General features: G+C 35.1%; 2 protein-coding genes across 2 annotated transcripts; both read right to left on the reverse strand.

The window, feature by feature from the left end:
- Window positions 1-4,119: 4,119 nt before the first annotated feature.
- LOC115979016 lies at window positions 4,120-6,482 on the reverse strand. Its single transcript, XM_031100953.1, has 2 exons — window positions 5,647-6,482; window positions 4,120-4,912 (listed from the first exon to the last, which is right to left on the reverse strand). Exons 1-2 carry the CDS (start codon window positions 6,165-6,167, stop codon window positions 4,489-4,491), a joined length of 945 nt encoding a protein of 314 aa, XP_030956813.1. The 5' UTR covers window positions 6,168-6,482; the 3' UTR covers window positions 4,120-4,488.
- Window positions 6,483-9,688: 3,206 nt separating this feature from the next.
- On the reverse strand, window positions 9,689-12,588 carry LOC115978706 (uncharacterized protein At1g27050). The gene is made up of 2 exons (XM_031100552.1): window positions 12,109-12,588; window positions 9,689-10,270 (listed from the first exon to the last, which is right to left on the reverse strand). Exons 1-2 carry the CDS (start codon window positions 12,472-12,474, stop codon window positions 10,016-10,018), a joined length of 621 nt encoding a protein of 206 aa, XP_030956412.1. The 5' UTR covers window positions 12,475-12,588; the 3' UTR covers window positions 9,689-10,015.
- Window positions 12,589-13,973: the final 1,385 nt, after the last annotated feature.

The raw sequence follows: 13,973 nt of genomic DNA on the forward strand, positions 1-13,973 counted from the left end.
TCTCAGAACATTCTTCCAAACCATCAAAAGAAATGGTCTTGTTGTCTCGGCCCCAAAGATCAAGCTTTTCCAAACAAATGTAAGGTTCTTAGGTTTTGATATAAGACATGGAGTCATCAAACCCATAGATAGAGCCATTCAGTTTGCTGAAAAGTTTCCAGATGAGATCCTAGAAAAAACCCAACTCCAAAGGTTTCTAGGATCCCTCAATTACATTTCTAATTTCTATCAAAACCTTAGGCAACAATGCAAGCCTCTTTTTGATAGACTCCAAACCAACCCTCCTCCTTGGACACCCACTCATACATTGGTTGTTCAACAAATCAAGAAATATGTCAAGACTCTCCCTTGCCTAGGAATCCCCTCAGAAAATTCCTTCAAGGTAGTCCAAACTGATGCCTCTAACATTGGTTATGGTGGCATTCTTCTTCAGCGTGCTAGTCCCACTTCCCCTGAACAGATTGTTTGTTTTCATTTAGGAATTTGGACTCCCACTCAACTTAATTATAGTACTATTAAAAAAGAAATTTTATCTGTGGTACTATGCATTTCAAAATTTCAAAGTGATCTTTTGAATCAAAAGTTTTTGTTAAGAATTGATTGTAAATCTGCAAAACATGTTTTAGAAAAAGATGTTCAAAACATTGCATCGAAACAGATTTTTGCATGTTGGCAAGCCATTCTTTCAGTATTCGATTTTGACATTGAATTCATAGCCGGAACTCAGAACAGTATCCCTGATTTCCTAACCCGTGAATTTTTGCAGAATCCAGAACAAAATGTCCGGGAAGAAACCCGTACAACTCCAACCTCCCAAATTGCCTAAACAGCAAACCACTAGGAGTACCAGTCAGGCACAGAACCCTGGCACTTTAGTACCCTTTTCCAGTTCACCAAAGAATCCACCTGTGTCACCATCCATTGTTGCAAATCGTTATTTGGTCTCTACAATCCCGAAACCAAATTACCATAGGCCCCAAGGACATTACAGTTATAGTTCTGCTCTAGCCACATTCCCTTCCAAAGCAACTTCTCTATATACAGTTAAAGAATCCTTTGGCCCGATTGTGCCTAAGCAACCTTCTTTTACTATACATACATATATGAAAAATGTAATTTAGTAAAAAAATTAAATTACATAATTATAATATTGTTTTATATAAATGAGAAGATGTTATTAAAATGATATTTTTAAAATATACCATAATCAGTTGACTAATTTGAACATATTCAAGATTTTTTTATTTTTAAATATACACCCCTATCCATGAAACACATGTAGCATATTATATTAAGTTTAAATTATTATATAATGTTAGAATTCTAGCATTTTTATTTTATTTTATTTTCAAATATAAGTATAATATCTATTTTATTGAAACCTGAGATTCAAGGTGTAAGGTTAAGGGGCCCAAGAATATATGTTGGGCCTTAAGCCTTATCCAAGGATGATTAGTGGTCCAAAGTCAGATAAACAGTAATGAACATGTGAGACCTAGAATTCCATGAGCAAGCTACGCATGGGAAGGTGGGAAAGGTAGGCCGAGAAGGAATATCTCCTCAGCTAAACGAAGCAGAGGTCAGAAAATGTATTCTGTCATCCAGAGTAACGTTCCAGGAAATTTTATTGGTAATGATATGCATTATGAATGTACAGGACAAATGGGAGCTGAGAAATATCTAAGGAAAAGCTGCTACCACCACATTGAATGCTCTGTAGCTAACTCTCTAGCCGAATTAATAAGAAAGTGATACCTAAACAGTGGTTTTCAGCCTTACAACTACTCCCCAGAGATTTTAGAAAGGTGCTAATGTGACAGGGATCAACACCAACAATCTAATATACACGTGGAGGGCAGAGATGAAAGGGAAAGGATAGTATAAAATAAAAGGGAGGCCCTGTGAGAAGGGGATCGGAAAATTGTGAAAGAAATACTGTAACAATAAGAACTATACTTATAATCAACTTTAAGAATTATATACCAAAATTGATCTCCTTGGACCATGCTGAGAATGATTTTCTTTAGATAAAATCAGTCTATTTTTACTTTATTGTCATTTGAATCCATTATAATTGCAACCCAACTCATTAGAGCCTAATTTTCCAACCTACTGTTAGGAATCTATAATTCCATTGCAGTGTAATTGTACATATGGATCTTACTGATTGTAACAGATAGTAGTTATTAGTTAGTTACTTTGGGGTAATGGGTTACACCCTAGTTAATAAGGTGAAGAATGGTTAAGTAGGTGAGTTAGTGGTACTGTGAGGGTGGGTTAGTTGTACTGTTAGGACCACGGGTATAAGGGAAGCACTGTGTAACAGAACAAGGTATTGACTTGTGAATAATACTCTCTTCGTTCTCCATGGAGGCCTGGTCCCCTTGAAGTGAACAATCAATTTCCCTTTCATACACTAATAGAGCCTTAACACCCACTCTCTACAAATTCATTGTATTGGACTCTTTGGGCCTAAATCCTTTTAGCTTTTGGGCTTAGGACTCAAATTGCGCCCATACACAAGGTAATCTTTAGAATATTTACCATTTTTATTGCTTATTTAGGGCCTATATTTATAGTTTCTAATGCCTATTTTTCTTGAATTTTTTAGCTCAAAACTAAAGAATTTGACCCAAATAAAATAAAATTTCTTACTTTTCAATCAAAAAATTAAGAAATAGACCAAATAAACCAAATGAACCGAATTGAACCTAAGTAGACCAAAATGGACAAAGTGGACCGAACTTGACCTAAGTGGACCAAACTGGAACGAAATGCTCTGTTGATGTGGCCCAAAATGAGTATTGCAAAAATAAATGCTATGCTTCCACTTTTAGATATTATATAGAAGCAGCATAATTGTTTCATATATTATCACATGGTGTCCACACAAGAACTTCTATAAAAGCATTAGTGAAGCTAGCAGCTTAAGACTTGATTTTTGGAACAAGATAGTGAACAAACCAGATCTCCTTTGAGAAACAAAGATATTGAAAGAGCTAACTAAGATTAACTTAGGTATGGTCTGAAATTAGTAAATCACAATTTCAGAGAAGTAGTGGGATATGAATTAGCATTAGCAAGCCCAACTTCAGAGATCAGAATCATAAGACTATTGTGGAGTGAGCAGCATTCTTAAAAGGCGCAGCCAGGACTTTGCTTCTATCAGAAAAGAAATGGTTTTCCTTATGAATGAATATGCCTAGACAAATAACTGGGGCAGAAGAAACTAAATTTTAGTCCTGACTGAGGAAGAAGATCACAAAGAAAGAGGTGGTAAGAAATGGCTTCATATCAGTCTCCTAGGGATTAAATTTTTTATGAGCAACATATGTAGGCGCTCCTTTGTTAATTAACAAAAACAGCCTACTGCTCAATGCCACACACATCTACTAGCTCTCCCTTATCTCGGAGATCAGTAAGTGCCTAGTATATAGAAGGCACATTCTTAAATCTTAACCCCCATCCTGTCTTACATGCAGAGCCAGCTCCAGCCTGCCTAACGTAACTTCTCTTGCTCCTCTGGATCCAACAAAAGCTAAGCTTTTGCATAAGATAATTAATTGCTAATGACCACAGAACCTTAACTCCTTACAGTCAGACATGAGATGTATGGAACACTACCTGTATAATATCTAATCAGGAAGTGCAGCACACTGAAAAAACTTAACTCCAACCTTCTATCTCTAATTAAAAATAAAAATAGACATCTCCTTTCCAAATAATGAGGCAGAACCAAGATGGAAAATATCTAGGAAGCACAGACACAGACACAGGTATGGGTATGGACACAGGTACGACACGGTGACACGAGCAATTTCTGAAAAATTATAACGTGAAACGGCCGGTACGACACGGATACGACATAGGTACGGCACCCTAAATGAAGTGTCCGTGCTTTCTAGGAAAAAATGCCATTAGTCCAACATGCCAGTCAGTTTTAGCTTTTTTACATATTACTGCAATAGCACACTAGTAGCTTTTGTTTAAATCGCCTCTAATCATGATCAGAAGGATCATATTGAAAACAAAATGGCAACACAATAAAAGGTTAAACCAATTGAGACATTGTAGAATAGGCTAAACTTCTCTTAATATTAGATTACAACATTTGGAGAATTAACAGAAATGCATCTTAGAAAATGTTGAGAAGTGCCTTTTGGTACAACAATAGATTACAAGAATTAAGAGAAATGCTTTTTAGACATTGTTGATCGCCTTGCCACATGCAAAAGTGCAAGCTATGATATCCTATTTGAGAGGGAGGATTTCTCTTTTAATTCCTCATCTAAAAAAACAGAATATAGAATCTCTCTGAAAGATGCATAGATTTTAAGCAGCATTAAAAGGAAATATACAATGTTGTTTATACTTGATAGAATCAAAGTTTCCTGGTAGGTAGATAGACCTCATTGGAGAGACTACATAATAAAAAATTCAAAGATTTCCAGTTCAAATGTATGAGGGTTAAGAAATGTGTTCAATTTTTCAGTTTATCAATTTTGATGAACTGAAATACTTCCTAAGATTTCGAAGGAGGCTCCACATGAATGTGGAAATAAAAAAGAGGATAACACCGGTAACAATAGCATACTTGAGACCAACATTTACCAGCAAATTTACCAGAAGCCCAGCCAACACAACACCAACGAAATTTGCAGTTACAGCTGACCAGAATGGCATCTCAAGAATAGAAGCTATGAAGGCTCCTGTCCATGCTCCTGTTCCGGGAAAAGGCACAGCCACAAACAGCATCAGGCCAAGCCATTGAAACTCTTCCACAGGGCCAGCCTTCTCTTTGGCCCTCTTGAATAGCATGTCAAGGAATCGAGATGCAGACGAGCTCCTCCCAGCGAGAAACGATGCAAATTTCTTCAAGTATAGTATGATGAAGGGCACAGGGACCATGTTCCTACAGTTATAGCCCCAAGTTTGTCAATTTCAATCTCATCAATCAAACTACCAATTTGGTAAAATTAATCCACCTTGCACCAATAATCACAAGGACAACCTTATACTCAACAATAGTATTAATAATCTCAAAATATTGAACCTCAACTATAAACACAAATCCTATCTAATGAGCTTAAGGGCACTGAGAAAAACATGAGCTAAGGATAAATGGTCTATAATATGAACAGTGTATTCCTGTTATGTCACTATAATTGAAGTGTATCACTTAACCCCATGCGCTATTGCTTTATGTGTAAACAGCTAAAAATCCATAAAAATAAACAATGAGTTGCTCATGTGATGACATGTGTTCATATTTAGAACTGTATTTTCGCATAAAATAGTAACATATGGGGTTTTGTTTTACACACTTACACTACACTCAACATGAGATTAAGTGTTATACAATTAACTGTTTATAGTTTATACATAAAACAATAACATTGGAGTTAATTGTTACACTAAAAATCCCAAAGGAGTTCCATGTTTCAATGGGGTTCCATGTTTCACTAGAAAACCACGCGGGTTTTTGTGTATTTTTCCCTTGAAAAAAAATTAACTAAAACAACCATACCAAAGAAAATTGGTCAAATCAAAATTCCAAGAACACCCAAATAGAATATCAGAAATAGGATTTTGACCCTATCAAATAAAAAAAGAAATAGGATTTTGAAAACAAGGTAAAAGACTAACCCAAGAACTGACAGGACAGTTAAGGGAACAGGCTTGAGGTGCATCCAATACCCAACAGGAATAGCCCCGCGAAGCTCAAGCACAGGAAGCGTAGCCAAGGCAAATACAACAGCCTCATCAGGCCAGCTCAAACTCCGAAGCTTAGTCGCAATATTTAGGCCAAAGCTCGAGGCTTTAATGGAATCAGTAGCAGCCTTAGCATCCCCAGAAGCGGCAAACCAAGCCAGAGACACAGAAGCCCACAATATCACCAAGACTAAAAATTTGACAGGCCGTTCCTCAAAGAATGGCAGAGTCTCACTCTCCTCAAGTGTCTCAAGAAACCCATCAGAGGAATCTCTGGTTGCAAGAAGAGGACCAAAATGGCGTGAAGCTTGACATGTTAACCGTGGGTTTGACTTGAAAATTGGTTCTTTGTTAGTTTTAATGGGGAAAAGGCCATGCTTGAGTGAAAATCTCAGGTGGGTCCTCCGAGTAGAGAATGTTGAGGTTAATGGTGATGATAATAGAGAGGCTGCCATTGATTAACAGAAAGATAGAGAAGAGTTGAGCCTTTGGGGGGGTGAGTTTTACAATTTAGCACAACTTTCTTTTCAGCTCCATAAACTTATGGGACTGAGAGTAAAAGATTAACTTATGCTACACATTCTACAGTATCTAGAAAAAAAAAAAAAACGTACTTTAGCTCAGAAATGTGCTGCTTCGGTGTTTGATTGAGTTTCAATTTGGATTGGTATTTGGGAAATGGGAAGTGAGAGAGAGAGAGTATAAGCTTACAAACAAACAGGGAGGTTTTACCGAGGCTCAATTTTGACCTTTGAGATATGGGAAACAAAACTTTTTTACGGTTTTTTGATAGGACAAAAGGTTTTGCAAGAGAGGGTAACAAATAGGAATTTTGCCGCATTGATCAAAATAGAAGTTGATAAAAAACAACTAAGATGGATAATTATATTAAAGCATTCCTAGATTAAATTTGCGGATTAATCAGTGTAATATTTTTTTAAGATTAGATATATGATCTATCTTGGTCTTTATCTAAGTGATGCTTGCTTTCTAATTTGATTTGAAACAAGATGGACAAGTTGGCTTAGTTTATTTCGAAATAGGATGTTAGTAGTTGCCAATGATACAAAACACAGACATAGGGTAGTGGCAAGTGGCAACAAATTTAACAAAGTCAATCATCTCCACTTCAAAAGCCATGCCTATGATTCGATTGTACTATTATTCTGACTTATGGAATTAGGTGAATCTAAATTAGAATGATTACAACATTTATTTAAAAAAAAAGATCATTATGCAACCTTTTAAAACACCCACATTTTGGGCTTGAGTTCAAGTTTTTTTTTTTTTATAATGGTAAAAATGTAAATTGCATTCTCTAAAGTTTAGTTTAAATTCATTTTAGTTCTTCAAATTTACTTTCATTCAATTAAGTCCTCTAAGTTTCAAATTTATTCGATTCAAGCCATCTACCTAATTTTGTTAAAAACTTTCTCTTAAAAAATATTATTTTCACATAAAAAAATATAAAATTAATAAAAATATTTTATAAATTTTTTATGTCAGAATTTCTTTTCCAAAAATCTTATTTCCTTACTTAACTGCATACTTAACAGCAATTATTTTAACAAAATTGGACACAATGCCTTAATTGAATAACTTTAAAACTTAGATGACTCAATTAAAAGAAAGTAAAGTTAAAATATCCAAGCTAAAGGTCTCCCCTGGTGTTTCATCTTTCCTTTTGCTGTCTGGTGGTTATGGAAACATAGAAATAGGGCTGTTTTTGATAACTGTCCAGCCAACCCAAAGCTTTATTTGTCTTGTATCCAGGCTGTGAGAGAATATTTCTACTGTGTAAGCAAATCCCAAATGTCCAAACACTATTCTGTTGTTCAGGTGCGCTGGTTCAGTCCACCGATTGGCTGGTTTAAGCTCAATTCGGATGGTGCTGCACTTGGAAACCCGGGCAAGGCGGGTGGGGGAGGCCTAATACGTGATGATCAAGGGAAGTGGGTTAAAGGGTACATGAGGCAGATCGGTTTTGCTTCTAGTATTGTTGCTGAATTTTGGGCTTTGAAGGATGGGCTGCTGCTTGCTTCCCAACTTGGCATTTCTAAGCTTCTTGTGGAGTTGGATGCTCAAGTTGTGGTTAACTTGCTGCACTCTTCCAAAACTTGCAATAACTCCTTCTCTTCTCTACTTAATGATTGCAGATTCCTCCTCCGCCAGTTCCAGCAAGTGAGGGTCAACCATGTCTTTCGGGAAGCGAATAGATGTGCGGATTTGCTTGCTAAAGGTGGCTGCACCCTTGATGGGAATTTTGTTGTTTTGGACAATCCTAGTTCGGAAGATCTTTGTAATATTTTAATTTCTGATGCTCTTGGAATGTATTCCTTAAGGCTTGTAGCCAACACTTCGCCTTTTATGGCTAGTTAATGCAATATTTCCCCCATTAACCAAAAAAAAAAAAAAAAAAAAGTTAAAATACTAAAATAAATTTAAGTCAAACTTAAAAAGTACACTTTACATTTTAGCCTTTTTTAAATTTAAATTTTAAGTAAGAAGTTGTACATTCTTACACTCCATTTAGACTTAAAAACGACTGAGCTTAAAAGGTCCATATTAGAAGCATATTGAACACTATACCACACAATGTCCACATTACTTGTAGTTAAGCTTAAGCCTTTGAAAAGAGATGAACAAGCCATAAAGGTGATCCCCAGTCTGAAGTGTTACTCTTCTTTCCTTTTCTTTTTTCCCTTTTTTCGGTAAGTACTTGAACAAATCGAAAGTCTAAAACACCAACTTGACACTCACGACTGTCTTCAAATTGATTTTTACAGATACTGAACAACAAAGCTATGACATTTCCCTGCTGTTTCACGAATGCTTACTTAAAAACTCGGGTAAAAGATAGGAAGAAACCCGTGATGCTGAAATCATTGATCCTTCAATAGGGCGAAATCATCCAAAAGTTGAGAATTTATCAGTGATTCTTTTTTTGCCAATGCGAGTAATTAAGGGTGATTAACTGAGTGGAATTGCAGGAAATCTACGATAAGTTACAACTCAAAATGGCAGGATTATGCGAATAATCTGTGCCAATGGTAAGCAAGCCTGTAGATGCAACCGCATAATAAGTGACAATGTGAAACATAAACATAGTTGCAGCGTGAAAAATATCAATGCCCACCTTGTTTTTGGTAAAACAAGGTAAGTTTTTTTTTTTTTTTTTTTTTTTGGAGAATCAGGTCCCAGCCTGCAATAAACTTTATTAAGAACCTGAAAAATCTGAAATAACAAGGGAATCTATATCAGACGGAACATTCTCCATCCAAACTAGCAGCGGAAAAGACAAACAAGCTCTCTGAACTATGGTATTGCCTTGCCTAGCAATGTGAGAAAAGGAAAAACTTCTAAATGAGATAAGACAACATAGAGTCTCTAACTAAATGACCATAGGAAGAAGAAAACATATCCCCAGTTGTAAGGGCCTTAATAATCACTTTAGAATCGCCCTCAAAATGACACTGTTGTAAGCCAAACCATGTGCAAAACGCACCGCCCTCCTCGCTGCCATCATCTCCAAACAATCCACATTATGTGGCCTTTTGATTTTGTCGGCTAATGCAGCAATGACCTGACCCGAGGAGTCCCTTACCACAATATGTGCACGCATTCATATTGGACTGTCAATGCCAATTCTGGACTAATCACCCTACACTGTCAAAACCACGCTACTTGGACAAATCTCAGACAACATAAACTGCATTAACTGAAATTTTTTTTTTTTTTTTTTTTGATAATTCAATAAATGCAGGATGGGGGAGTAAATTCTAAATGTCTCCGATTGAAATATTGGAAGTGTCAGTTGAGCTACAAGACTCTTGACAAGTTCTTTTTGTCAAGAGTCTTATAACTCAACTGACACTTCCAATATTTCAATCGGAGACATTTAGAATTCACTCCCCCAAAACTCCCATGCTTAACACTCTCAACATCAAACTCAAACTCAACCAAAATCCAGCCTTAATTGAACCAAATGAAATAATAAATACAAGCCACTATTGAATTAACATTACAAAGGAGTAAATTCCCAACAATTTTTTAAAAACGAACCAATTACATAACCAATTAATTAAAAAAAGAAGAAGAAGAAGAAGGCCAAATCTTGGCAACACCAACTCATCTTAAAACCACAAGCTACATGCCATCCAACAGCTTTTACTCATTCTTTTAACCAACCTTTCCTTCAAGCAACTTCAGTCCTACATAAACTTAAAATCCTATCTATAATAAATAAACCTAACACAAATTCAATTTCTTACTAAATAGAATAACCCAAGTACTAGTTCTACAATTACAGGATATCATCATAAGCAACAATTTCTCTGCCCCTATACGGCACATCTAAAACACTCGAAGAGCCTTCATTATTATTACTTCTAGGGTTCACTATAGCCGAAGCAAGTTTGTTACCTCTTCCATGTCTACTCAGAGGCACCTCTGCCCGCAAAAGCTTAGACGAAGATGATGATGTGTTGTCCTTGTTTGCACCAACCCCAACTCCTTCTCTCCATTGGACAAGAGGATCAGTTGCCCACACAACCTGTAACTGCAACACACCCACATACACAAAACGCTATTTTCAATACTCAAAAGGCCAAGTAAAAAAACCCAAAACATAGAATTTTCAATTTGGAGGCTTATTTGACTCCTTCAAGATCAAAACTTTGTTCAAACGCAACATTAAAAAAATTAAAATTAAAAAAAAAAAAAAACAATATCAGCTCTTTCATGAAGAAGTTTCTAAAACTTAAAAAAAAAAAAAAAAAAAAAAAAAAAAAAAAAAAAAAAAAAAAAAAAACCGCAGCGCTCTGTTTGGGTAACTTCATTTTTAATATGTTGCATTTTATTAATTGCAACAAAATCAACTATCAATTTTGAACCCAATTTTAAATTTGTCCTCAAATTTCTCATAGTTTCTCATCAACCAAAAACACACAAAATCAGTCCTTGCAGAGATAGAGAACCCTAGCTTTTATGTGTTGCATTATATTAGAAGCAAAGAAATCAACAATTAATTCAGCCAAGTTTTAAGATTTTCCTCCCATTTTAATTTTCATGTACTTTCTTGGCCACCAAAAAGAGAGAGAGAGAGTCCTCAGTTTTATTTGTTGCATTCTATTAAAAGCAAGCCCCCCACCCCCCCCCAAAAAAAACCAAAAAAAAACTAAATCAAGACCAATTTAAAACTTTTCCTCCAATCTCCCATACTTTCTCAGCAACCAGACACAAACTAGAGCCCAATTTTGTATTGAGTTCTATTAAAAGCAATGAAATCAACTAAATTGAGCCAAAATTTAAACTTTTCCTCCAATTTCCCCTACTTTCTCACCAACCAAAAACCAAAAAGTAATACTCACAGAGACAGAGAGCCCTCACTTTTATGCATTGATCTCTATTAAACTCAAAGAAATAAAATAAATTGAGCCCAACTTCAAACTTTTCCCTGAATTTCCCTCACTTTCTCAGCAACTAAAGACACACAAAATTTACTGCAGGTGTTGCATTCTATTAAAAGCAAAGAAATCAAATAACTTGAGCCCAGCCTCAAACTTTTCCTTCAGTTTCCCTCACTTTCTCAGCAACCAAACACGGAAAATTGAATTTTGTGCTGCATTCTATTAAAAGCAAAGAAATAAACCAAATTGAGGCCAATTTCAAACTTCTCCTCCAATTTCCCTTAATATCTCACCAAGCAAACATACGAAAGCAAAACTCACAGAGAGAGAGAGAGAGCACTTTTATGAGTTGGAACTCTATTAAAAGCAGAGATATCAACTAAATTGAGCCAAATTTCAAACTTTTCCTCCAATTTCCATTTCTTTCTCAGTAGGAAAACACACAAAAGCAATACTCTCTCTCTCTCACACACAACACTTTTAGGTGTTGAACTTGAACTCAATTAAAGGCCAAAAAATTAACTAAATTGAGCCAGATTTAAACTTTTGCTCCAATTTCCCTTACTTCCTCATCAACCTAACACACAAAAATAGAGCTCAATTTTTTGTTGCACTCTATTAAATGCAAAGAAATCAACCAAATTGAGCCCAACTTCAAACTTCTCCCTCCAATTTCCCTCACTTTCTCAGCAACCAAACACACAAAAATTGGATTTTTTTTTTTTTTTTTTGCATTGTTTTAAAGCAAAGAAATAAACTAAATTGAGCCACACTTCAAACTTTTCCTCCAATTTTTCTTACATTCTCACAAATCAAACACCAAGAACTAATACTAACAGAGAGAACCCTCGCTTTTATGCATTGAATTCTTTTAAATTTCAAAGAACTTAACCAAATTGAGCAAAATTTCAAACTTTTCCTTCAATTTCCCATTCTTTCTCAGCAACCAAACTCAAAAAAAAAAAAAAAAGCATAAAAGAGAGAGCACCTTTTTGGAATCAATAGTTATCCCAAACGACGGGTCAAGAGAGGCAGCAATAGCGGCCTGGGCCGAGTCCTTAGCTCGGTACATTACATACGCGAGTCCATCGCGATCTACGATGCGAATGCGAGAGATCGAGCCGTAGATCTCGAACCGAGACTTCAAGTCCAAAACCGAACACTCCGTCGGCAGACCCGTGACCACCAGAGCCGGCGGCGGAGCCGGCTTCTGGATCGGCTTGTCTTCGATTACGTCGCCGCCGTCGTCTTCTCCGCCATCGTGACGCGGCGGATGAGGACGGCGCCGTTTCGACAGAGAGGCCGGGACCTGGCGGGAGAAGTAGGGTTTGTCTCGCTTGCGATTGCGGCTCATGATTGATTGATTGGTTTTTTTTTTTTTTTTTGGTTTCGTAAAAAGTAGCGCGAATCTTGTTGTGTTCTGACTGAGAGAGCTAATTTTGTTGTAGATAGGTTTTAGGAGCTGGACTCTGTTTTGGGAGGTTGGGAGAGAATGGTTGACCACACGTGCTCATTTTTTTTTTTTTTTAATTTTAATTTAGACCCAATAATGTTTTTTTAATGTAGACCTAATAATTAAAATTTTATAGATTCAAGAATTTTTTTTTAAAAGTATAACAAATTTAATATTAAGGTTATGAAAAGTAACAAACTAAACTCTCAACTAATATTAAAAACCATAACCTCTATAAAATAAATAAATAAATAAACCATAACCCAATTAAAGGTTTAATTTGTTATTTTTTTTAATTTCAGAGTTTTGACTTGTTACACTATAAATAAATTATAGGGTTTAGAATATAATTTTAAGTATTTGTTTTGCTCTTGAAGAATGAATTAAATTGCAAATTACAACCCATCAAAAAAAATTTGCAAATTACAAAATTTAAGTTTGGGAACATTTTGATTTTGCCTCTTTATGTTTGAAATCTTGGATTTTCGTCATATAGTTTTTCTAATTTCTTAAAAAATTACATTATAAAAGATGTAGTTTTTAATAAGGTCATTTTGAGCACGATTTAAATTAAGTTGAGGTAAAACTTATGTCTAATTTCTTAAATGTAGATCTTTAAGTTCTTGTTGAAATTAAATGTTTGTTAAGGATGAAACTCAAACTGTGATGTTTGTTATGAAAACAAAACATATGATTTGATCAAATTAATGAGAACAAGGGAATGATGTTCCTTTTTGTGTTGTTTGTTGATAAAAACTGTATTTTACATAACCAATTTATAATCTAATTTCTAATAGATTCGATTTTTGAGCTTCATTGACTATAACTTATTCAAAAACTATGTGATTGAATTCAGTTATGAATCCTTCCCTAAAAATCAAATCAAATCAAATCAGTTATGAATCCTTTTAATTTTAGCCCTTTAAGGAACCTCACCATTATTTTTGTTATTCATCTATATCTCTATTGCTATTCAAGAGTACTCTTTTCCTATTTAGAATTCTTACTTTTTGATATCCAAAATACCCTTAAATTAGTTACTTCCATTCTACATATCTCTCCATCTTTTCTCTTTCTTCTTCAAATTATTATAAATAAATAAAAATCCAATCTTGTACATTTATTCCCATGTTCCCTCTAATTTCAAAGGACGACAATCATTCAAAAGTCAATTAAAAAGGTATGAACATACTATTTGTTTTTAATAAATTTCATTATATTGCTTTCTCTTTCTTTTTCCAATTTTCTTTCTCTAATTGCTCTATTGCTTTCATAAAAGTGGGCATTGCATCTTTTAAATATCTCATATCAAAAATTTCTCTTATCTTTTTTTTTTTAAGCTAGCTTCATGATACTCTTGAGTGAGCAAATATGTAAACTTTTAATTTGGATGAATAAAA

The sequence above is a fragment of the Quercus lobata genome, chromosome 3 (genome assembly GCF_001633185.2).
Source record: "Quercus lobata isolate SW786 chromosome 3, ValleyOak3.0 Primary Assembly, whole genome shotgun sequence".
Lineage (NCBI taxonomy): Eukaryota > Viridiplantae > Streptophyta > Magnoliopsida > Fagales > Fagaceae > Quercus > Quercus lobata.

What these genes read in the sequence shown, in the direction of transcription:
- LOC115979016 (XM_031100953.1), bottom strand. Translation starts at nt 6,167, where the DNA reads ATGGCAGCCTCTCTATTATCATCACCATTAACCTCAACATTCTCTACT. An exon ending in ACTGTCCTGTCAGTTCTTGG is followed by an intron (nt 4,913 to 5,646) that starts GTTAGTCTTTTA and finishes CTATAACTGTAG; the next exon opens with GAACATGGTCCCTGTGCCCT.
- LOC115978706 (XM_031100552.1), bottom strand. Translation starts at nt 12,474, where the DNA reads ATGAGCCGCAATCGCAAGCGAGACAAACCCTACTTCTCCCGCCAGGTC. An exon ending in TAACTATTGATTCCAAAAAG is followed by an intron (nt 10,271 to 12,108) that starts GTGCTCTCTCTT and finishes GGTGTGTTGCAG; the next exon opens with TTACAGGTTGTGTGGGCAAC.